At 36.0% G+C, this 24,985-nt stretch overlaps 2 protein-coding genes across 2 annotated transcripts; one reads left to right on the top strand and one right to left on the bottom strand.

Annotated features, from left to right (window-relative positions):
- Positions 1 to 273: 273 nt before the first annotated feature.
- Positions 274 to 7,988, bottom strand: LOC132546125 (uncharacterized). Its single transcript, XM_060209821.1, has 5 exons — positions 7,614 to 7,988; positions 3,375 to 3,698; positions 2,486 to 2,613; positions 1,932 to 2,187; positions 274 to 1,611 (listed from the first exon to the last, which is right to left on the bottom strand). Exons 1-5 carry the CDS (start codon positions 7,986 to 7,988, stop codon positions 295 to 297), a joined length of 2,400 nt encoding a protein of 799 aa, XP_060065804.1. The 3' UTR covers positions 274 to 294.
- Positions 7,989 to 14,928: 6,940 nt separating this feature from the next.
- On the top strand, positions 14,929 to 23,413 carry LOC132546068 (N-glycosylase/DNA lyase-like). The gene is made up of 7 exons (XM_060209765.1): positions 14,929 to 15,014; positions 16,547 to 17,308; positions 18,523 to 18,655; positions 19,705 to 19,849; positions 20,526 to 20,575; positions 22,159 to 22,209; positions 23,263 to 23,413. Exons 1-7 carry the CDS (start codon positions 14,929 to 14,931, stop codon positions 23,365 to 23,367), a joined length of 1,332 nt encoding a protein of 443 aa, XP_060065748.1. The 3' UTR covers positions 23,368 to 23,413.
- Positions 23,414 to 24,985: the final 1,572 nt, after the last annotated feature.

Here is a 24,985-nt window from a genome sequence, read left to right as displayed (position 1 = left end):
TAGGGACCTGCATTAATCAGACATAAGTATGTTAGAATACCAGATTTCATCATCACCTCTACTAAAAAGTAAAAATTATTGGTTTTAAAAGTATAAAGATTATATAACAAGCTGACATGGCTGTATTGTGTAATTTGGGCTAAAATTTCATCATTAATAACTAAATCATGTAAAAGTGCCTTGATAAATTGATCCTTTAATCTCACAAATTCTTGTTTTTAATTCTATGGTTACCCTGTCTAATGCCTGGTTTACATCATTGAGTTTGCCAGCAACCTGCTACTGGAGTTATGCTCATGTGAGTAAAGTGGGGTGCTTACCCACACGGCCCTGATTCATAATGATATTTGCCTCAAATCGCGTAGCCCCTGGGCTAACAGCAGGGAGCTCAGTGTTGCTGGCCCCAGGGGCTGGAGTAACATGTTGTGGGAGGGGGTAGAAAGTTTGTACAGTCTCTCTACGTGCTTTTTGTTGGGCCACACGAGATTTGGCTTCGAAAAGACGGTCATTGGCTTCCTGTAACATACGTGTATCCAGTGTGGCCCGAGCCATAGCTGCTTCAGTCTGCCTCATCAGTTGACGGTGCTCCATGTATTTCTTTACAAGTTCCTGCTGCTCCACCTTGGCAGTGTTATGTGTCTGAACCATGTCTGTCTTCAGATTGATGTGATCCTCAGTGCGGGCTTGCTTGTCATGTCGCATCAGAGCATTTGACACGGATGTATGCTGATTGTTGAATTCAGTGATAAAAGCGAAGTCTGTTTTGTAAGATCTATTATAGTCTGAAGACTTTGCCTTCAAATCCGTACGTTTCTCCAAGTAACTTAGTCTTTTCATCTCCTTCTTCTCCAGAATTTCCAGCATCTGGCTTCGTTCAGCATCACGCTTTCGCAGAGCCATATTACGTTTCTCATCATTATGAAGACGTATTCTCTCCTTTGCCCTATCACGTTCATCGCGCATTGTAAGTATGTGTTCCATTTTGGCTGCAGTCTGTTCAGCTTTTTCCCGATCACGATATGCTTGATGGACAGCCAACAAGCTGGAGATTCCCATGGTGCCGTGCACACGAGCAAACATGCGTTGGTTAGTGTTGACAGACTTGCGAGGAGTGATTTTGGGTTTGGGTAGATCCCTTGCTCTCATGTGAATTTCATCCTCTGCATCCCTTACTAGACGACCTGCTTCCTGCTTTGACAGAATCATTTCTGTTGTGGCATCAAGGTACATGACATCAGGTTTAATTCCCCTCAGACGGTACTCTGTGATTTGTGTGTCATCTTCCTCCTCCCTTGGAGATTCTTCTTGGGCTGGGGATGACTCAACAATAGGGCCAAAAAACTGTTTAACACTTTTGACCACTTTCTTTGGATTTTCTTTCCTTTTCTTGCGACGTGATTTCTTTTCAGTTGCAGTTGTAAGCTTCTCACGTGAGTTTTCAGGCAAGATTGTCTCTACAGCAATACCTTCATCGTACAAACTTGAAAATGTTCCTGTTTGAAGCTTTGCGAGGTTGATAAGAAGATTTTTCCGTTTTTTTGGTGTGCCAATATCATCATCCTGGACTGGTGTCTGACCCTCTAATGGTGTTGGGTGCGGCTCATCTACACTCTGTAACATACAAAGATGAAAATGTCAAAGGTCATATAGGTCAGTTATTATCTACTCTCTGTAGCATATAAAGATCAAAAAGTCAAAGGTTATATAGGTCAGGTTTCTATGCTATACAAAGATTTTGCAGGTCAAAGGTCACATGGGTTGGTTATTATACTCTGTAAACAAACAAAAGTTTTACATTTGAAAGTCACAGAGATAAGATATCTATTATGTGTAGAATACATAAAGGTCATATAGGTTACTGGCCATACATGTCAGTAATCTAACTCTGTAATGTACAAAAGAAAATTGTACTACAGTATCTGTTTTCTTACCTCTGAGGTTGTAGGTTTTGCAACAGATGTGATTGTTCCTTCACTAGGTGGCGCTGGTGAAGTGTCAGGTTGACGGCTTTTTATATAAGAATCATAGTCCATGCTTAAACTTCCAGGTACGGTTACCTCCTGGCCGCTGGCACTGGCACCAAACGCTGGGGAGGAGCTTGGGGGTGGGGGGATCAGCTCTGACGGAATCAATGACAGGTCACCACTTTGCTTCAACTGACTGAGCTTCTGTCCAAGGTGTCCAAATCTGGTTTTCAGAAACAGATGTCAGTGTTTTCATTAACAAACAAAAAGTGTTCTTTATAGACAGGTATATTTCAGTTGATTTTGGTGACCCATATAGCTCAATAATGGTCAGTTCCTACATAAGTATTTATAATGGAAGATTTGAACATGGTTGTCCATTTCATTGAAAGATTCTTTCATGTTGACATTTTTGATTTTCTTTATTTCCATTGAGACCAGTCCTGTATAAATATATTCCTATATTTTCACAGAATCCTGGCCCTGTAAAATGACTCCTAGTTTATATACTGTGTGTTTACCTTTTCCTAGTGAGATAACCTCTCATGAAGCGCTGTATGATGAGGACGGGAGAATGGTGTGCCTGGATATGATTGATGTAGGCCTCCACTAGATAAACAGTATACAACTCCTCTTGGAAGTCGGAGTCCTACAGTAAATAAAACATCCACCTTTAAACTCTTGTGACAACATCCTACTTTCTTTTACACAGTAATTCTACTGACAATGATATGATTGCATCTCAGATTAAATCTTCAACTGTTACAGAGTAAGTACTTCTATCATAGGTGGCACAGATCCCTTGGCTTATCAAGGAAAAGTAATACACCTACCTCCAATTTAGAGGGGAGAGAGCATAGATCTGTTCTGTAGAAAAAGTAATACACCTACCTCCAATGTAGGGTGGCATTAATCTGTTCTGTAGGATAAGTAATACACCTACCTCCAATGTAGGTGGACATAGATCAGTCCCGTAGGAATAGTGATACACCTACCTCCAATGTAGGGGGGCATAGATCAGTCCTGTAGGATAAGTAATACACCTACCTCCAATGTAGGGTGGCATTAATCTGTTCTGTAGGATAAGTAATACACCTACCTCCAATGTAGGGGGGCATAGATCTGTTCTGTAGGATAAGTAATACACCTACCTCCAATGTAGGGTGGCATTAATCTGTTCTGTAGGATAAGTAATACACCTACCTCCAATGTAGGGGGGCATAGATCTGTTCTGTAGGATAAGTAATACACCTACCTCAAATGTAGGGTGGCATAGATCTGTTCTGTAGGATAAGTAATACACCTACCTCAAATGTAGGAGGCATAGATAAGTCCTGTAGGAAAAGTAATACACCTACCTCCAATGTAGGTGGACACAGATCAGTCCTGTAGGAATAGTGATACACCTACCTCCAATGTAGGGGGGCATAGATCAGTCCTGAAAGCTGGATGTAGTGTTCCGAACCTTCCACCAAAGATGGCATCCTCGATGATTTCTTCATCAGATATAACATGGTGGTCTAAAGCCTTGAGTGACCAGATACTGTTGACAACATGGTGTCGATAGTTTCGTTTCAGACTGAGTGGTGTGTCATACAGAGTAAGCGCCATCAGTGACGGACATGTTGCCAAGTTTTGTAATGTTTCGTACTTTCCAAGTGGGTTGTCATGGAGATGTATAATTTTTAGCTTCCTCATTCCAGACCAGAATGCCACTCCGGGGATACTGCTGAGCTGTAACAGATGTTGGGAAGCTCCTGATTAATAAAAACATAGTAATACAAATATACAAATTATCTCCTTTATAAAGCTGGTTAAAAATCATGTTGGAAGTGTCCATTAAAATTACTTTATCATTCAAAGACTGAACTTCTGTGCCTTGTTTTCTCAAAAGTTCCGATAGACAAAATTATGACAGGTGAACTGAAATAGAATGTAACAAGATGCCTGTTGCTTACCACCCTTAATATGATTTTCCTGTGAAAAATTTAATGCAAAATTGAGATGAAACTTATGCTGTCATTCAAAACATATTTAACCACCATTTTTGTTACATGGGAGCTAATAGGTGCTTATTTTTCCAGGGTGTGAAATTTTACGATACTTGCTCAAGACATGGATAGTAAGTGTAAAAAAGGTAATTATTTCATGATAATGAAGTTAAAAAAATAATCTTTACACAATTATAAATTTCTTATTGCTCAGTAAATGAAAGAGTTAACATGACATAGCTACATGATAACCAACTTTATCTTTTTATAGTCGGAATAAATTACATCAACTAATCTTATGGTAATAACTGCAGATACATGTTAATTTATGTACAGTATAGTACACAAGAAACACTGTAACATGCCCAGGTGATAACAACTACCCTAGCCGAACAGTTATAGATAAAATTGTGCCTCTATCATTGATTTAATTCATTATTTCTAACTTCAAACATGAAGATATTAATCATTATCAATTACCAAAGGACATAGAATGAGAGTAACCCCAAAGGTATCAGATACTGACACCAATTTCTCTTATGGAAATATGAACACTTAATTTTTAATTTTCTGTTTAATTTTTAATTTCAATGTATGAATAGTCATTTACATAACCAACTTATAAAAGTTAACAAGTACAGAAGTTCCGGTCAATTGTCCATTAGGTCACGGTTAACATTTTTCCTCCCTGAGAGTACTTCAGGGGAAAAATTCTGAGAAATTTTATCCTGATGAAGCCTCTGCCGTAGAGGCAAAACTAGTAGACAGAATAAAAACTAAACTTAACAGGTAATACGTGAGCATGTTGTGATTAATATCTTCATTGAACATACTTTTATTCCTTGTTAAATCGCCCTGTATGCCTGTCGTATCCATATTCACAGCGAAGTACCCACCTAATACCCACTTATTCACAACTGACGTTGGCTCTTACTACATACATGTTATAAATTCCATAAATGTAACCCAGGTAAAAACTAGTCACTTTCTACTGACACCGCTCTTTGGCTCTATTGTTAGAGTGTAAGACTAGTAAACCAGAGGTCCTTGGTTCGATTCCTGAGAAAAATGAAAAATGATAACCTCTATAACATATACAGTTTTAACCTGTTGACATTCCAAAAGGTGAAGTTTTCGCTCAGTACGTGTGACAAGCTTTCAGAAAGTTATCAGTTATGACACTCCTACCAAAGAGATAAAAACCTTCATTGTAACTCAACATATTCAAGAAAAGCAGTGATCTATATAGCTGGGTATTTAAAGTCTACATTTTCTTCGGTGGATCTGACAGAAAGGACAATAAATTGTTTACTAGATATATACCAAAAGTATATACACACAGACTTGGTAATGGTTTCTACAAAGACTCATGTATGTTAATTATCTGTCAACTGGTTTTTAAAGCCACCAAGGTCTGTACAACATGGTACAGGAATTCCTGCTAACTCAACTTGGTAATATTCATGGTTAGAATGTTTCTAAAGGTCAATATTTCACCATCTAACATTTACATGCCAATGTTAAAGAGTTCCTACCCGATTAAAACTTCCACTTGTTTCTCTATAATGATAAACCTCAAGGAAACTAATCTATTTTCAAGTGTTTTCAATTCTAGAATGACATACTTTAAATTGATCCGATGTTAAATCTCCAGTAGGTGATTGATAAAGGGCTGCCAGGATATTAGCACTTAATCAATATAGAGATTTTATACACCTCAGTGAGTCTAGCCTTCCGTCTCTCAAAAAGTCAAAACTGTCTACAGGACAGATCAAAGATATATTTTTCATCAAAACCATTATTAATGATTATAATCCAGTCCTACAGTTATTGTGTGAGCTCCAAGATTTGCATATTTATTATTACCACAAACTATACACAAGCTGGGTAATACAACTCCAGTGTGACTCAGTAATGAAAAGTAAACATCTACAATTTTGTAGCTCCTGTCTCGAGATAAAGACTTGTATTACCACAGGCTTCAAACATGTCAAATTTTTTATAATGTATTTTTTTACATCAATGATAATATCCATAAAACTTCAATATGTAGTAGGTATGACCTTTCACCCATCAATATTAATTTGAAAAAATAAGATATAAAAAACAGATATGATTTTAAAAAAAAACCAACAACTCAATTTCATTCCATATACCTACAAAAATAAAATGCTGTTTAATATATCAGAAACTTATATCAGCAATCAGCCCCACAGGAAATTATCATGATAACTATTACATTGGTGTCACAGTTAGGAACAAAATTCCAATCACGTTTGGTTCAATTCGTTTTTTCAGCTGTTCAGGAAAAATCCAGCAGTATATTTTGGCCCCCCTGTGGGAATTTAAACTCTAAGAACGTCGACAAACTTGACAAAATTCTTCAACTTTGATGAATTAAAGAGATAATTGAGAGAGCTTTAATAGACATTCATAATAATCAGGACGTAAGCTTTGTGATGATATCTCCCTAAATCAACTCATGTTAACATCTTGTCTGAGGGGAATAAAAGGCCGCTATTGAGACTAGATCATGTGTGAAATCTCCCACAATACCACCATATAACATTGTGATCTGCATATTGATTATGTTTCAGCTAATATAATAAGGCCCCTGCATAGTTTTACTATTAACATACTGTAGTCCAATATCTAATAATGGTCTTTTCATTAAGTCATAATATTTAATTTAGACACAAAAGCCTAACGAACTTATTCTGTAATGTAACATTATTATTATAAATCCGACAAATTACAAGTCTGAAAAATTACCAGCCTAAAAAAATCAAGTCAGACAAGCGACAAATCTGAAAAATTACCAGCCTGAAAAATTCTAATCTGTCATGTTACAAGTCTGAAAAGTTATAAACTTGAAAAATAACAAGTCTGATAAACTACATGTCTGACAAATTTCATGTCTGAAAAATTACAAGTCTCAAAATTACCAGCCTGAAAAATTAAAGTCAGTCAAGTTACAAGTCCGAATAATTACCAGCCTGAAACATAAGTCTAATAAAATACAAGTGCGACAAGTTACAAGTCTGAAAAATTACAAGTTTGACAAATTACTGCACAAGTCCAAGAAATTTGTGTTATTGATAACTAAATGTTTATTAGGTGGCTCTAGTTGTGTATAAGCTAATCTTGTCAGCTGATCCTATCCATCCTTAGTTAATCCTTGTTTAATCTATAAACAACCCTAGGTCTGAATACTTTGTCCATTCATCTTTTATATAAAAATGTTACAAGATTTTTGATATCAAAGATGGTGTAGAGGCTACGCCTTTTAGTAAAGTTATAATAGGTTCCATGGTCCCTTACTTGGATACCTCCAGGTATGCAGGGCGATTGAAAAATAGTAGGAACTAGAAGATAATAGGCAATCGCAACAAGCTCAGGATACCGAAAGGTCCTGAAGAAACCCATATGTTTCGGGCGAAACCGGTAGACGAATGATAATAAATTATCATTTTGGTATCCTGAGCTTGTTGTGATTGCCTATTATCTTCAAGTTTTTTGATAGTTGTTTGAATCCTTTTTAACAACTAGAACTGTATGGCAATATACCAAAGGCCATAAACATACAAATCACTATATAAAAAGTCTTCATGAGGACAGTATTGTATGTTTCCATTACTGTATTCCATTATGTACTCACCTGGTTACTACGCAGATCAAGTTTGACTAGTTGGCGACATGATGCAAGGTCGTCGATCTTAGTGAGGAAGTTATTGTTGAGGATACAGATACGCAGATTTACACAGTAAGCGATGTCACCAATCTTCCGAAGGTGTACTCCAACCAGTTTCACCAGCTGTAGCTGGCCAAGTTCATGCACTTTCCTGCCATTACGGAAATCATTTTCCTCAAGAAGATAGGTTTGTGTGGGAACCCTGAAGTACCCTCGCTCCTCAGCCTGGCGGATGGCTTCCTCCTCCCGCTGTTTGTAGTATTTGTTCAGGTGCACATTACGGGAATCCTTGAGACCCTCCTGCACCCGAGCAAACTTTGACCAATCAGGAATGCTGACCATGGTGAAAACCGTTCCTTGGATCTACCCGTGGTCTAGCAACTTTGCTGAAGACTTCAATTTCTGAAAGAAATTATTTTAAATGATAAGGAAAAATATCTCTACCTGTTTAAATCCCAGTGACAACAAGCTACCAGAACACGACATATGCCAGACATGTATAAACATACCTTATATTAATATAAATACAACTTACCTGTATTTCAACAAATCACAAAGATATGAATAACTTGTATTGACCTGGTTTAAAGCCTTGTCAGTGCTGTATACTGGAGTTCTGGCCGACTTAATGGTGTATAGATCAATGACTGCCAGACTACAACACAGTCACACTTACCTACTCACTGACACCTCAGTTTTCAGCTAGCAAATAATTAACATCTTTTAGGAAATCTGGTTTTTACTAAACTCCATTTCAGAAATATCAACTAAGCAAATACTTTCTTAGTGATGTATGGAAGTGATCTTGTGAGAAGTGGATCACTGATATCCTGGTGTAAACATGATTCCAAGTTAGAAATATTTCTGGTATTTGTCAACATATTTCCTAGCCATAATTAAGTGATAACCAAATTCTTTCTAACATCTTAATATTTTTAGTAATTCTCTGGATTCCTAAGTAACATTTTTCAAATCTTAATTTATACTTTATATATGTATTACATGAAAATTTATTTGTTTTTACCAACTTCATCAATTTCTAACTTGACATAATGTTACTTATAGAAAGAGGTACAAATGAAAAAGACTTACAGAAACAGAGTAAAAATTTTAGAACAATATTGACAAAGTAACAAGTGGGTAATATTTATGGGGATATTATTTGATAGTACCGGTAGCATAACAAGTCAGGAAGATTTATGGGGATAATGTTATAATATAGTATAGAGGGAGAAACATGTGGGGAAGATTTATGGGGATAATGTTATAATATAGTATAGAGGGAGAAACATGTGGGGAAGATTTATGGGGATAATGTTATAATATAGTATAGAGGGAGAAACATGGAAAAGATTTATGGGGATAATGTTATAATATAGTATAGAGGGAGAAACATGTGGGGAAGATTTATGGGGATAATGTTATAATATAGTATAGAGGGAGAAACATGTGGGGAAGATTTATGGGGATAATGTTATAATATAGTATAGAGGGAGAAACATGTGGAAAAGATTTATGGGGATAATGTTATAATATAGTATAGAGGGAGAAACATGTGGGGAAGATTTATGGGGATAATGTTATAATATAGTATAGAGGGAGAAACATGGAAAAGATTTATGGGGATAATGTTATAATATAGTATAGAGGGAGAAACATGTGGAAAAGATTTATGGGGATAATGTTATAATATAGTATAGAGGGAGAAACATGGAAAAGATTTATGGGGATAATGTTACAATATAGTATACAGGGAGAAATATGGGAAAATGCTATAACTTGACATAATGTTACTTATAGAAAGAGTTACAAATGAAAAAGACTTACAGAAACAGAGTAAAAATTATAGAACAATATTGACAAAGTAACAAGTGGGTAATATTTATGGGGACATTATTTGATAGTACCGGTAGCATAACAAGTCATGAAGATTTATGGGGATAATGTTATAATATAGTATAGAGGGAGAAACATGTGGGGAAGATTTATGGGGATAATGTTATAATATAAAGAGGGAGAAACATGTGGGGGAGACTTATGGGGATAATGTTATAATATAATATAGAGGGAGAAATATGTGTGGAATACTTATGGGAATAATGTTATAACACAGTATAGAGAGAAAAACAAGGGGAAAGACTTATTGGAAAACCAGTTACAAACAGGATGGAATGACAATTAGTGACGAAGACATACAGGGCAACATAAAGAACTCTACAATACTTATGCCTTACCTATAATTTACAGTTCCAGCCCAACATAATTTTTATACTCAGTAGGAAATATTTCTTTCACATGTGTATTTACAAATCACTTCATAGCATACTACAACCTATAGAATGTATATGGCTTTATTGCTATTTGTTCAAATATTTGATTTTTATTCTTATTTATTTCTTTTTACATCTTAACAAAATGAAAGCACTTTGTAAACTTTTAAGGTGTCCAAAATCCTTAAGCAGATATTAAACTAACAAAGGAACATGACACTTGGTAAGAATACTACTTCTGTGGTCTATAATGTTGTCTGGTTCTGTGGAAAAATGAATCATCATATGTTAAGGAGAAAAATGCAGACTCTAAATATAAAACAGATTTTGCACTTTACATTCACCCATTCTGGATGTCAATCTCAGTGATTTCATGACTTTGATTTAGGGGTAAGATGTCTCAGTTAACTGTAAACTATACTGGTATGCAAAGTCACTAACATAGAAATCGTTAATGAAACGTTATAACAAATTTCAGCCCCATATATATTGTCATAGGAGCAGCAACTCTGAACATATTGATTTACAGCTAATAATGTATTATATAAGAGTATCTAATGTTATATTAATTATTGTTAACAGTTAAAAATATCATCATTATTCAAGAAAATAAGTTAAATGATCAAACGTGTTTTGATTATCTTTACAAGTCCACATAACAGAATAATGTCACATGATAAGGGTACCACTTTTAGAGTCCTTCTGGGGCTGAAACCTGTTGTAGTTTTTCCTTGATAAGCTGTAACTGGCGAAACCGGGCGGCAAGCATGAAAGTATGCTACCTACTTATTTTGTGAAACCGGTTAATCTTGAGAACACTTCTACCTGATATCTGGTTATTGTAACTGCTGAGTCACTCCCAGCATACCTCATGGTATCCATTTTCAAGTGATTCAACTACCTAACGACCTTACTTAAGTATCAGACCAGCTCCACAACACCCCATATGATTGGCCATACAGTCAGATAATGTGATTGGCCATACAGTCAAATGATGTTATTGGTCATACAGTCAGATGATGTTATTAGCCATACAGTCAGATAATGTGATTGGCAATACAGTCAGATGATGTTATTGGCCATACAGTCAGATAATGTGATTGGCAATACAGTCAGATGATGTGATTGGCCATACAGTCAGATAATGTTATTGGCCATACAGTCAGATGATGTTATTGGCCATACAGTCAGATGATGTTATTGGCCATACAGTCAGATGATGTTATTGGCCATACAGTCAGATGATGTTATTAGCCATACAGTCAGATAATGTGATTGGCAATACAGTCAGATGATGTTATTGGCCATACAGTCAGATAATGTGATTGGCCATACAGTCAGATGATGTGATTGGCAATACAGTCAGATGATGTTATTGACCATACAGTCAGATAATGTGATTGGCCATACAGTCAGATGATGTGATTGACCATACAGTCAGATAATGTTATTGGCCATACAGTCAGATGATGTTATTGGCCATACAGTCAGATGATGTGATTGGCCATACAGTCAGATGATGTGTTATTGACCATACAGTCAGATAATGTGATTGGCAATACAGTCAGATGATGTGATTGGCCATACAGTCAGATAATGTTATTGGCCATACAGTCAGATGATGTTATTGGCCATACAGTCAGATGATGTTATTGGCCATACAGTCAGATGATGTTATTGGCCATACAGTCAGATGATGTGATTGGCCATACAGACAGATAATGTTATTGGCCATACAGTCAGATGATGTGATTGGCCATATAGTCAGATGATGTTATTGGCCATACAGTCAGATGATGTGATTGGCCATACAGTCAGATGATGTTATTGGCCATACAGTCAGATGATGTTATTGGCCATACAGTCAGATAATGTGATTGGCCATACAGTCAGATGATGTGATTGGCCATACAGTCAGATAATGTTATTGGCCATACAGTCAGATGATGTGATTGGCCATATAGTCAGATGATGTTATTGGCCATACAGTCAGATGGTGTAATTGGACACACAGCCAGCTTGCTGAAACACAGCAAACTCTAACTGGTGTCTGTGGATGTTCATATATGGGTATATAATTTACATGGAAATAATCTCACAACTAGAAAATTTCTGAAGAATATTTCGGTATTAGTTTGTAGATTACTGCATGGACAGTCTCAGTCTTGCATAAGTCTACACACCAAAAACTAGCTTTAAAGAAGTGGGATTTCCCCATTGTCAACACATGTTTATGCTGTAATGCTTTGCTGACATAAAAGTGTTGTTCACTTTTGGACAGGTGCTCAGAAATAGATTTCTAAATCAAAGGTGCACATGTAGTTTGTGTTGGATTTAGTAATATCTTATCATCTTTTTATCTGGTAACCATGATTTCACAAGTTAGAAATCACCCATACAAAATGTTTTGTTTACACAATTTTCATTTCTCTATTGCACCCTATTCTATAGATAGAAAATACAGTATTATGATTTTATCATTACAAGCATGATAACTCTGGGAAAACAGAATGATCTTCTCTAGCTATGTAGGGTGGCAACTATTATAGCGCCAGTTTTGGTCCCGTTGCAGTTCCCATTATATAATGGTAGTTTGAACCGCGACCAAGACAAAATAAATTGTGGACAGATAATCAGAACCATTTAGACAAATACAGGGAAATGGTCTGAAGCTCATACTTAAATACATTTGTCATCAATCCTACTGTGACAGATTTTAATTGTATGTAGGATAATGGTTTACCTCTAGCTTTGTGCTAGAGGGAATTTCCCTTTAGCTCACTGGTAGAGTATCCAAGTAGAGACCTGTAGATTGCGTGATCGAACCCAGGTGGAAGCACACTATTCTCCTTGTTACAATACAATATCATCTCACCACACGAAGCTATGTCATATAAGGCAGCTTGAACTTGAAGTGAAATATTCCATGTGCTGATAAATGTACATTTCAAAAGTGGTTTTGTTTCTTTTATTTTGTGGTTTTTCCTGCTTTTAATTTTGGCAAAAAGAATAAAACTAATGGATTAGCCAGAGTTTTCGTTGGCTCCTACATCAGATATTATTTTGACAAAACCTATGTGTACCAGTAGATTCTGTCAAAATGTCTTCATTTATTTCTAAAAAATATTGTCCAACTTCATGAGGTGATATCACTCTCATATGTTCTAGTCTATCTATTAATGAAAAAAGGGCAGAGTAGAGATGTAACGGATGTAATAGGAGTGGGTTGGTGTGGTTTGTATAAAGTGTTAAATATGGTCTCTGTCACTCAGCTGATGGAGCATGCTTCTTTGGCTCTGTTGGTAGAGCTGGTTGGTTATCATGCCAGAGAACTGGGTTCGATTCCTGGTCAGGGCACTCGACAGGAATGTACATTTTCCCTGTTCTTTCACACAGAAAAAATGCAATGCACCAATCGAGAATTTGAACCAAAGACCCCTGACATTGGGAAATTCCCTCTAGTGTGAAGCTTGAAGGAAACTATGTCTGCTGTATGTATCCTTGGTACATTAGTTTTAGACCCCATAACAATCATTTTAGCTATCTAATGTGTCAATAAAATACCACTAAACAAATACATTAATGACTTGAAATGTGTTCATAGTATACGATTCATTTAAAAAGTGACCATTAAAAAAACAGTATTTTTCTAAAAAATATCTACCCTCTCCTGAAATGGTCGACATGTATATCAGACATGCGACTGCAATTCCATTTCTTATGAAATCACTAAATCCCACAGGTGCATGAGTTAGCTTATAGTGACCCAGAAGTACACATGTTTTACATAAAATCATCTTTTCAATGGGAACTATATTTTGATGACAAAAACATCAAAATAAAATAATTGTGCGAAAATGGTGGATGTCTGTTTTGATGTCTGCACCTCTCTACAGGGTCAGATTAAAGTTTTTATTGTTTAGTCTTTTTTCTCAAAAAAGTCATATTTCTCAATAAAGTTTAAAGAAAGTTGTTTTTTCTCTCTAAGTGTACAACTCACTAGTTAGACAAAGTAAAAAATCAGTCATCAAAGGTGATCATTTAAAAATCATCATTTGTCAATATATGACATGCAGCTTTGGACTTCTATAGCCAAAAAATTGCATGAGGGCGTGGCCTATTATTCACAGTCAATTTTTATTCACATGACAGATTACAACAAAACATTGGCATATGAGGATGGATTGATAAATTATTTCATCATATCTGAGAGGATGACATGTAAAAATGCGTATTAAGAAAATTACACAGATTTGCCCGAAAAATATATATACTAAAAACTTTTATGGTAAATGGCTTTAATCACAAATTTTCAATATTTCTGGAAGCAACCAAAATTATTTGCATGCGAGTTCAAACAAGTCAATAATTCAAGTGATACAGTTCAATATAATTACCATTCCCAAATACATAACGGTCCAGAACCAATGTCTAGACGTTACATTTTATACCTGTCAAATACACGTAGATATAGTTGAGATAATTAAGTTAGATTTTATATCCAATTGACATCAATACTGCACATGCAGGGAGTTAATGACAGCTTTTGAATGGGCTTAATATCTGGTGCAGGAGACAGGTATGACAGTTTAATACTACTTTTCGTGCATTTCAATTTACAGTAGAATACAATCCTACACCGTCTGAGTCCTTGGTCATTTGGAAACTTTAACAAAAATATACACTCTCAATATGTCCTTTCTAAACGTTAAATAACAATACTTACAGTATCCTTATCACTCCACAATCCATAATTATGTGTGTCTTATTTCAGTTTCGTCCTCACATGGCTTTCGTGGAGACAAACAACAAGGGAATGCCACTAACAGTTTATCGAGCATAAACTCTATTCGGATTGCCCCCAAGGGCGGCCATTTGTAAATGTTGCCCAGAACAACAGAGTTTTTCTCGTTATAGACGAGACTTTGAATATTATGCTTTGTTCGTAAATCCTCTAGATTCATCCTAACTTTACACCTACCTATCGATTTGTTTTGTAATTACACTCGGAAATGGCCGCGTGCACGTGGAGATGGATTCCATGTAAAATAACAGAACTGCGACTGGACAAAACGCTTGTCTGTGGACAATCTTTCAGGTGACATAAACTTTGGCTGTTTTGCTTTCAGCTTGATTGACAAATTGCCCTTGTTTCCGTTTAACATTGTCTGTTCTTTCAAAAAATACCAACATGTCAACATAATAATAATCCAAAATCCATTTCAATGAAACTAAAGCAAAATATGAACAAAATAATGATTTACACGGAGACTTCTGAAAAAAGTACAAGGAGAATAAGACCGATTGCTCAGGAAGAGGAGGCGTCTTCTGCTTCATTGACAACAAGCGATATGTAAATGTTGATCAATCCAAGTATTTAAGGTCACATTCTCCTATGAGAACAAGATATACAACAGAATCAATAGGCAAGCCAACAAGCGTTAAACATCGACCATCATATCACACAAAGGAATTTGAACATTTCTCATTGAGATTGAGAAAAGTGGCCGATGTAAAAAAAGTCTACAGTGTCCTTGATTTTCAATTCTGGTAGATATATACAATGGACGTAGTCAATGAATTTCATGTTTAAAAACAAAATGCATCAGTATACCTCAGAGTGAAATTAAACAACTTTGCACGATCTTTGTGACCTTATTAAGCTATTTGATAAATGCAGCCTTGTATGAAAACAAAAACAAGTCATGAAAACTAACTCTGCCCTTTTGCAGAGTTAGTTTCTATAGGTATGCCAATGGTCTAAATCTTGCCATCAAACTCACAAAAAGTGGTATCAATCAGAGAAATGATCACTTTTATGATTTTATCCTTCTCAAATATTTTATACTGCTTCTTGGAAAAGAAATCTATTATAACAAGAGAACAAAGGTGTTCTTTCAGGTTAGGATGGCATATGTTAGTGAACAGAGTAAAAAAATTAATTGTTCATATAGAGGAAAAAGGTTTAGAAGAGGGTATTTAAGATTGGTCAAAAGTTGTTTGGAGGGAGTTCTCAGAAATTCATATACGTATGTACTATTAATTCCACTTCTTGAGTAAACAATATTACAATAAGAGTATAACCGAGATTTGATATTGCTAAGAATGGAGGTTAATAGTTTCGACAAAGGCTTAGTTGAGCAGCTGGATGAGCCAGCAATTAAAAATTGTTTATATGGATTCTTGTGAAGTATAGGAATTCAATACAAATGGGGGAGATATGTATCCTTGAGCAATCTAATGATTGTGATACTGAAACATGATTAGGCTGGAAATGGTAAATGTTGTAGACCTCACTATTTCCTCCATGGGAGAGGTATACATTGTAGACCTTGTAGCCAGCTGGGAGTGGTAAACATTACAGACCTCAGTTTCTCCATGGGAGAGGTATACATTGTAGACCTTGTAGCCAGCTGGGAGTGGTAAACATTACAGACCTCAGTTTCTCCATGGGAGAGGTATACATTGTAGACCTTGTAGCCAGCTGGGAGTGGTAAACATTACAGACTTCAGTTTCTCCATAGGAGAGGTATATGTTGTACTGCTGGGAATTGTCAAACCTGTAAACCTTGAAGTTGACTGTTATTTTCAGGATAAACCCTTGTTCTGATATTTATTTCCTTTGTTTAGATGGAAGGAGAGAACACCTGGGATTTGGACTGGTGTTCTGGCTGGTTATGTGTGGAATCTGAGGCAGTCAGATACACAGCTGTTTTATCAGGTGGTTCTTCCCCCACACCACGCAGACAATATCACAGCTGACAAATATGCGGGAATAACTGTCAAGACAGAACCTTTTCAGATTACTGACAACACAAAGACTGTTACACATGCAAAGTTGGTGGAAAAACACTCCAAGAAAAGGTCTAAGATCAGAACATTTCCCATAAAAAAGGAAAGAAATGATACAGAGATGATTGACAAGTCATTGGATCAGGGTGCTACTCAAGTATTAGACAGTGATTCTGTTGTGAAGGTATCCACTCAAACAGATTGTCATTATCAAAATGAGAAGCTGGAAAAAGACATAACAGACACAAAAGATACCCCTGAACTTGAGGCTATTTTACAGGACTATTTCAGACTGGACGTAAACCTTACAGACTTGTACAGCACTTGGTCTCACTCTGATCCAGTATTTAAACGCACAGCTACAGACTTTACAGGAATCAGGATCCTCAGACAGGATCCTGTAGAAAATCTCTTCTCATTCATCTGTTCATCTAACAACCACATCTCTAGAATCAGTGGAATGGTGGAGCGTCTTTGTCAGGCCTACGGGACCAAGGTCACAGAGTATGAAGGAGAGCCATATTTCAGTTTCCCATCTGTAAAGAGTCTTTCAGGGTGTGATGTGGAGGACACACTCCGTGGTCTGGGATTTGGCTACAGGTAATATTCTCGGTAAACTGTAATGCATTCAAATGTCATACAAATAAGGATCATTGTAATAGTAGCAAATGTCATACAGACAAGGATCATTGTAATAGTAGCAAATGTCATACAGACAAGGATCATTGTAATAGTAGCAAATGTCATGCAAATAAGGATCATTGTAATAGTAGCAAATGTCATACTGACAAGGATCATTGTAATAGTAACAAATGTCATACAGACAAGGATCATTGTAATAGTAGCAAATGTCATGCAAATAAGGATCATTGTAATAGTAGCAAATGTCATACAGACAAGGATCATTGTAATAGTAACAAATGTCATACAGACAAGGATCATTGTAATAGTAGCAAATGTCATGCAAATAAGGATCATTGTAATAGTAGCAAATGTCATACAGACAAGGATCATTGTAATAGTAACAAATGTCATACAGACAAGGATCATTGTAATAGTAGCAAATGTCACACAGGTAAGGATCATTATATATATAAAATGGTTGAAAATATCATAAAAGTAAGGATCCATGTGATGGTGGCAAATGTCATACAGGTAAGGACCCTTTTAATGATAGCAAATGTTCAACAGGTAAGGATCATTGTAAATCATCATTATATAAAATTGTTGTAAATATCATAAAAGTAAGGATCATGTTAAAAAGGTTCCTTGTAATGCAAAAAAATCCTACAAGTAGAAGTTTTGTGTTTGATATCATAATTTATTTATCCCCACATGACTGAAAGTCAGTTGGAATATAGGGATACATACATAATAATGCCTAGATTTGTCAATTCCCTAGCAGCTGTATTCTATGAGGGATTTTGATCAAACTTCACACACCACTGAAGAACCATAATATCTTTGATGAGGTTGAGTGTCAGGGTTGTAGGGTCAAAGTCAAGGTAATTTTTTGTATTTTGGAAAATCCTTGTTACACTCTAGCTGTCTCATTCATTGAAAGTCTGATCAAAGTTGACATTCTTCTAATGAACCATAATCCATGTTGCTTCTTAGACTTAATTGTAAGGTCAAGGTCACAAAAACAATTTTTAGAAAACCTTTGTCAACACTTTTATGACAAATTTTACACACTTGGCCATCTTCATCACTTAAGATGATCCGTTTGAGAATTTGCATGTTTGTTGCAATTTTATTTTATAATCTTGATGTTAGTTCTGTCTGTTTCATGTATTACCTTCTTCTTTGTACAGGGCAAAGTACATTGGTTTAACTGCTAAGTACATACAGGAGAATCACAGCGACAGGTGGCTGATGGGTCTTAGAAACCTGCCTTACAATGAGACTAAGTCTGAGTTAATGAAGCTGTGTGGTGTGGGGGCAAAGGTATGTATAAAGAAAAGGATGACTCAAAGGTCTAAGGAACTTGTGTCACGATCAACCCTAGTCTGAGTTAATGCAGCTCTATGGGAACAAAGATATGTATAAAGAGAGTGAGTGGAGGATGGTTTGACAACCTATACACATCTACCAAATAAAGTTGTAACAAAATACTATCGACCACAGCAACAAATAGAATAGATTCAATATTTGAAATTACTATAGTTATTGAAGACAACAGATTGTGTAAGCCTGACTATAGGTTTGTTTAAGATTACAGATTGTGTGTGCCTGGTTACAGGCTGTGTGTCCCTGAAGTCCCTGACTATAGTTTTCCTGGAGGGTACAGGCTGTTTGTACCTGTCCCAAATGTCCTTGAATATAGTTTTGTTACAGACTGTGTGTCCCTGAAGTCCCTGACTATAGTTTTCCTGGAGGGTACAGGCTGTTTGTACCTGTCCCAAATGTCCTTGAATATAGTTTTGTTACAGACTGTGTGTCCCTGAAGTCCCTGACTATAGTTTTCCTGGAGGGTACAGGCTGTTTGTACCTGTCCCAAATGTCCTTGAATATAGTTTTGTTACAGACTGTGTGTCCCTGAAGTCCCTGACTATAGTTTTCCTGGAGGGTAAGGCTGTTTGTACCTGTCCCAAATGTCCTTGAATATAGTTTTGTTACAGACTGTGTGTCCCTGAAGTCCCTGACTATAGTTTTCCTGGAGGGTACAGGCTGTTTGTACCTGTCCCAAATGTCCTTGAATATAGTTTTGTTACAGACTGTGTGTCCCTGAAGTCCCTGACTATAGTTTTCCTGGAGGGTACAGGCTGTTTGTACCTGTCCCAAATGTCCTTGAATATAGTTTTGTTATAGACTGTGTGTCCCTGAAGTCCCTGACTGTAGTTTTCCTGGAGGGTACAGGCTGTTTGTACCTGTTCCAAATGTCCTTGAATATAGTTTTGTTACAGACTGTGTAAACCTGATGTCCCTGATTATTGTTTTTGCTGAAAGTTACAGACTGTGTGTCCCGGTTGTCCCTTAATATAGTTTTGTTGAAGGTTGCAGACTGTGTGTGCTTGATGTCGCTTGATAAGCTGGAAGCCGTTCCTGTAGATACCCATGTGTGGCAGATAGCAGCCCGTGACTACATGCCCAAACTGAAACAAGCCAAATCTCTCACAGACAAATTGTATGCAGAGATAGGTAAGTAAGACACGTTAAACAACAGGACTCCTGGTCGTGTGTATATCTCACCAGACAAGAGGAGTGGGTTATATGAATCACTCTGTATGTCACTCTTACTACACTAGTCATAAGGTATCTATTACATTGACACACTATACGTTTGATCCAAGTATACATAAAACTGTAATATTGATCGAGTTATGACTTTTGACACTTTCTACTCCAGATGCTTTGTAGGTGTAACTTTTACAACATCTGTTAGATTTCATTGTATATTGTAAAAATATGTTGGTTTATGTGTATAAATGCCTGTTTTTATGAAGCTTCTAAGTGAATGTTTTTCTGTTCAAAAAGAAATATAATGTATCTATGTAAATGACAAGTTGTTAACTGCTCTGATTGATGGAATTACCGCCCCTTTGAATTACCTCTCCAGAAAGCACAAGTTTCCTCCTGTCATATGTTGGATAACACACATGTGCATGTAGGAAGAATTTCACCCTGTTCATCAGAGTTATTGCCCTTGACACATTTTCCCCATTCATTATTCAAGTTAGGATAAAACAGAACTTATGGGAAGGGAGGCAACTCTTATGAACATAATTTATACATATACCTAGCCACTGACTTTAATAATAGTTAAAGTATGTTTAGAATATGTGACATATGATGCAGTGTATTGTCTTTTTTTTAGGTGACCATTTCCGTGAGTTGTGGGGAGACAAGGCAGGCTGGGCTCACACGGTAGGTCTGATTACTATATAGGTGTCATATCAGAAGGTTGAAATTAGTAGGTCTGATAACAAGAAAGGTTTGATATGTGTTGACTGACCTCACACAGTAGGTTTGATTACTGTAGTAAGTAGGGCTGAAATGGAAGGTCGAATTACTATATAGGTGTGATATCACTGTTGGATGAGCTCACTCCATAGGTCCTATTACTATATATATGTGATATCTCTGAGGGATGAGCTCACTCCATAGGTCTTATAACTATTAAGGTGTGATATCTCTGTTGGATGAGCTCACTCCGTAGGTCCTATTACTATATATATGTGTTATCTCTGAGGGATGAGCTCACACCATAGGTCTTATTACTGTATATATATGATATCTCTGAGGGATGAGCTCACTCCGTAGGTCTTATAACTATTAAGGTGTGATATCTCTGTTGGATGAGCTCACTCTGTAGGTCTTATTACTGTATATATATGATATCTCTGAGGGATGAGCTCACCCTGTAGGTTTTATTACTGTATATATATGATATCTCTGAGGGATGAGCTCACCCTGTAGGTTTTATTACTGTATATATATGATATCTCTGAGGGATGAGCTCACTCTGTAGGTCTTATTACTGTATATATATGATATCTCTGAGGGATGAGCTCACTCTGTAGGTCTTATTACTGTATATATATGATATCTCTGAGGGATGAGCTCACCCTGTAGGTCTTATTAATGTATAAGTGTGATATCTTTCTTTGTGGATGTACCCTCCTGTAGGAAAAGAACTTCTTTCATATGACCAGATTATGATTCCTTCCTTCTGTGTTATTCAAATTGCTCTACATCTGTTATCCGTCATCCATTTGTAAACAATCCCTGTTATCGCTACTTAGAAGTGCATAAAGGATATTTCTCAAACCTCTCATGTAGGTTTCCCTTTGTTCCTAGTTGTGCCTGTTCAATTTTGAGACAGGAAAACAAATTGACTAACAGGTTACCCTCTTGGAATCTTTCTTGAGAAGTACTCAAAGGGTTTTTTTTTAATGTGTAGTTTCCCATAGGTCCTTATTCATGTCTGTTTGATTTTCATGAAAACATCGTGGCTGAAAAACAGCCGTCTTGCATTTTGACAATTTTAGTTTGTTTCACTATTTTCTTGAGATGGACTGGATAAAATTTTCTACAGTTTCTATGTGTAAATTCCTCTTGGTCCCATACTGTGATCTTTTGATTTTAGGACTGAGAGGAAAAACAAAACAAGTGACAGGCAGCCATATTGGATGCAGACAATACATGTTTATAATCACTATTTCTTTGAAGGTCTGAATGGATCTTTCTCAAATTTCCTATGAAGGTTCTTCATGTTCCCTAGGGGATGCCCTTTTGATTATAGGACAGAAAATAACAAAAATTTCTGACAGACAAAAATCTTTGATTTGATAGTTAAAAAATGTTTTGCTTTTTCTTAAAAGAATTCTCATATTTCTTATGATTAAGAACAATTAATTGGAATGAAGTGTAAAAATCCAACTTTTAAAAAGGAAGATCAAACAATGGTGGATGACAAGATCCCTCTGAGATTTTTTATATATTTTCAGGTTCTGTTTACTGCAGATTTAAAAAAGTTCAAGGACAAAACTGACACCAAGGTAATATTACATTTAATATCAGTCATTATGCCAATAATATATAAAGATACAGGTCATGTCTCAATTATCTCTCCATTGTTACCGGATTAACAAGTTGTTTTTCTGTAATCTCATCATTGCCTCTCCTTTTTTTATAACAAGATAAAAAAGGTTGTGTTTCTGTTACATCCCATTTTTAACCAGATATAGAAGATTTATACTGTTATCTCCCCTTTTAACCAGAAATGCAGTCTATATATCTGTTATTTCCCCTTTGTAACCATATAACTTAAATTTAGAATTTGTGTCATGAGCATAATGTTCGCATTAAAACTAGGATAATAAAAGTTGAATTATTCATCGGTCATACTAAGAGGATGTACAGTGTACCAAATACAGGGCCTTGCAACCCCTTGAAGACAGAGTTATTGCCCTTTACTAAACCTTTTTGTGTCCAGAGCTAAACATGTTTTCATTTAAGCTAGGATAATGAAACTTGGTGAGGATGTGTAGTGTTTAAAATTCATGACCTGCAACCCTTTAATTTTAGAGTTACTGCCCTTTCTTAATGTTTTGTGTCATGAGGATAACTTTGCTTGCATTAAATACAGGATAATGAAATGTAATGTATACATCAATCATACAAAAGCAATGTGCAGTATCAAATTCAGGGCCTGCAACCCTTCAATTACAGAGTTAGTCATCTTTGCTGAAATTTTCAGTGCCTGAAACCCCTTAATTATAGAAGCATTGCCCTTTGTTGAAATTTTGTGTCCAATAAAGTCATTTTCAGAGAGCATTTTATCAGTTTCACTGATACTGTATGACAGTTAAAGGTTATCATTGCTATTTCTTCAGAGGAATTATCAAATTTCATATAATTACGAGCAAAGAAAAAGAAAGAAGAGAAAAGTAGGGAAAAAATCAAGCTTTTAAAAGAATTAAAACTAAAAAATATTGGGCAGCAAGTTCCTTTTGGGATCTGTTCTTCTCTCTCTTACATTTGAGTGCAGTTAACTTCCCCTTATCCCTTTTTGTTTAATATATCAGTCTTTGTTTTTGTGTTTGTTCCAGGAAAAAGTTCTGAAAGCTGGACCAAAGAAGGCCAAGACTAAAGGTCAGAAAAGGACAAAGTCATTAGACAATGATGGAGGAAAGAAAGCAAAAAAGATTTCCTAAGGATTGTGAACTACTGTTCTTTCTGCTTGTAAATGCTTCCATAGAAAGGAGGAGTGCCAGTTTGGGCCTTCTGGTGACTATGATGAATACTTCTTATTAAAAACTTGAGGTCAGGCGGTTATGACATGACATTAATCTAAGGTCAGCTCAAGGCTGTTCAGTTGTTATAGTGGGTGGGTGGGGGACGAGTGGGGGATCGAATTCATAATTATTGCAATAATTATCAAACTAAATTTTTTTTTTTAGTTTTTTTATCTTAAATGTATTCGTCATGGTCACCAGAAGGCACTCCTCCTTTAGTTTATTTCATTGTTTGTAGTTGTTAAGCTCAGGTAACATGATGGCCATGTCAGATATGTTTTACTTTTGACTGGAACTATGGAAGCATGATATTGAAATTACATTCTTGTACAACTTAAAATCATCATAATGCTAAAATCAAACAATGCAATCAAATCCAATTTGATTTGATTTTGTTTTTAATAAAACCAGAAATATAAAAGTTTGTCACTTGTTTGTGGTACTTTTATAGAGGATACAGATCTAAAGAGAAAATGTTAATCTCCCATGTTTAGTCGTCTCGTAGATCATACAGTGGAGGCAGCAGGTACATTTATTAAGCCATACTTGTAAGGTTGTCATTCAACCAAGAGGTCTGAAGGCCTGAACAATCACCTGAATTTTAATGTTGTGACATATGTAAAAGAAATCATCCATCATCTTAACAAAGATGTCTTAACTACATGATATATGTAATGGATATGTAAAATGTGCATAACATTTAAGTATCATCCCATTTCTATTGCTCAAAATTGAAAGGTTTCCTGTATAAATAACAGTAAAACTTAACTCCCCAAGTGGAAAAATGAGGAACATGGATGCTGATACACAGTGCCTTTATCTACTTCCATTCATGAAGTGTATATGTATCTGCCATGTTTGGGTCTTGAAAAGAATTTGAAATTTAAATCAATTTGATCCCTTTTGATCTACTACTTAAAGTAAACTCTATCTCTTGCCAGGGTGAAAAAACATTGAGACATTCCATCCATGAAGAGTACTTGATTTTTCCTGATGTAGGAGAAGGATTTTAAAATTTGAGTCCAATTGACCCCTTTTCGTCCTACTGCAGGGGTCTGGGATGGAATGGGGGGAGTGCACAGAATTCATAATGTTCGTTCACTTTTGCCTTTGGCTATTTCTTTAAAATGTGTTCAGAGGTTTTTGAGAAGAAACTGAAAATTTCATTCCTGTACCAAATGTCTTTGTTGGCATTTATTGTTCAAAAGATACAAAAGCAATCAATTTAACTGCATGTTCTCCTTACCATTGTACTTGTAAAGCTTTATGCACTTTACCTCAGTCATTCATTTACAACAACAGCATGTACTCGTACGTTTGCACTAACAATGACGACATGGTGGATCTCTCCACAGTAAGACATGAACATTACGACAAGTCAATGGATACCGTTTACTGGTGTCACTAGCGCGGTGGACAAGTGTTTTTAAAAGTGTTTGCTGGGCTCTGCGTACATATATTTTCAAGGTCACAGGGGTTAGAAAAATTGACACTATTAAACTTTTCTTTCTTTAAGTAAATAAATGACCTGTACAGT

This window comes from Ylistrum balloti, unplaced genomic scaffold (assembly GCF_031769215.1).
Source record: "Ylistrum balloti isolate Yb309-2 unplaced genomic scaffold, AGI_CSIRO_Ybal_v1 Utg369874, whole genome shotgun sequence".
NCBI classification, from domain to species: Eukaryota; Metazoa; Mollusca; class Bivalvia; order Pectinida; family Pectinidae; genus Ylistrum; species Ylistrum balloti.
Note: the sequence above shows the minus strand (reverse complement) of the source record. Positions and strands in the feature narration are given on the sequence as shown.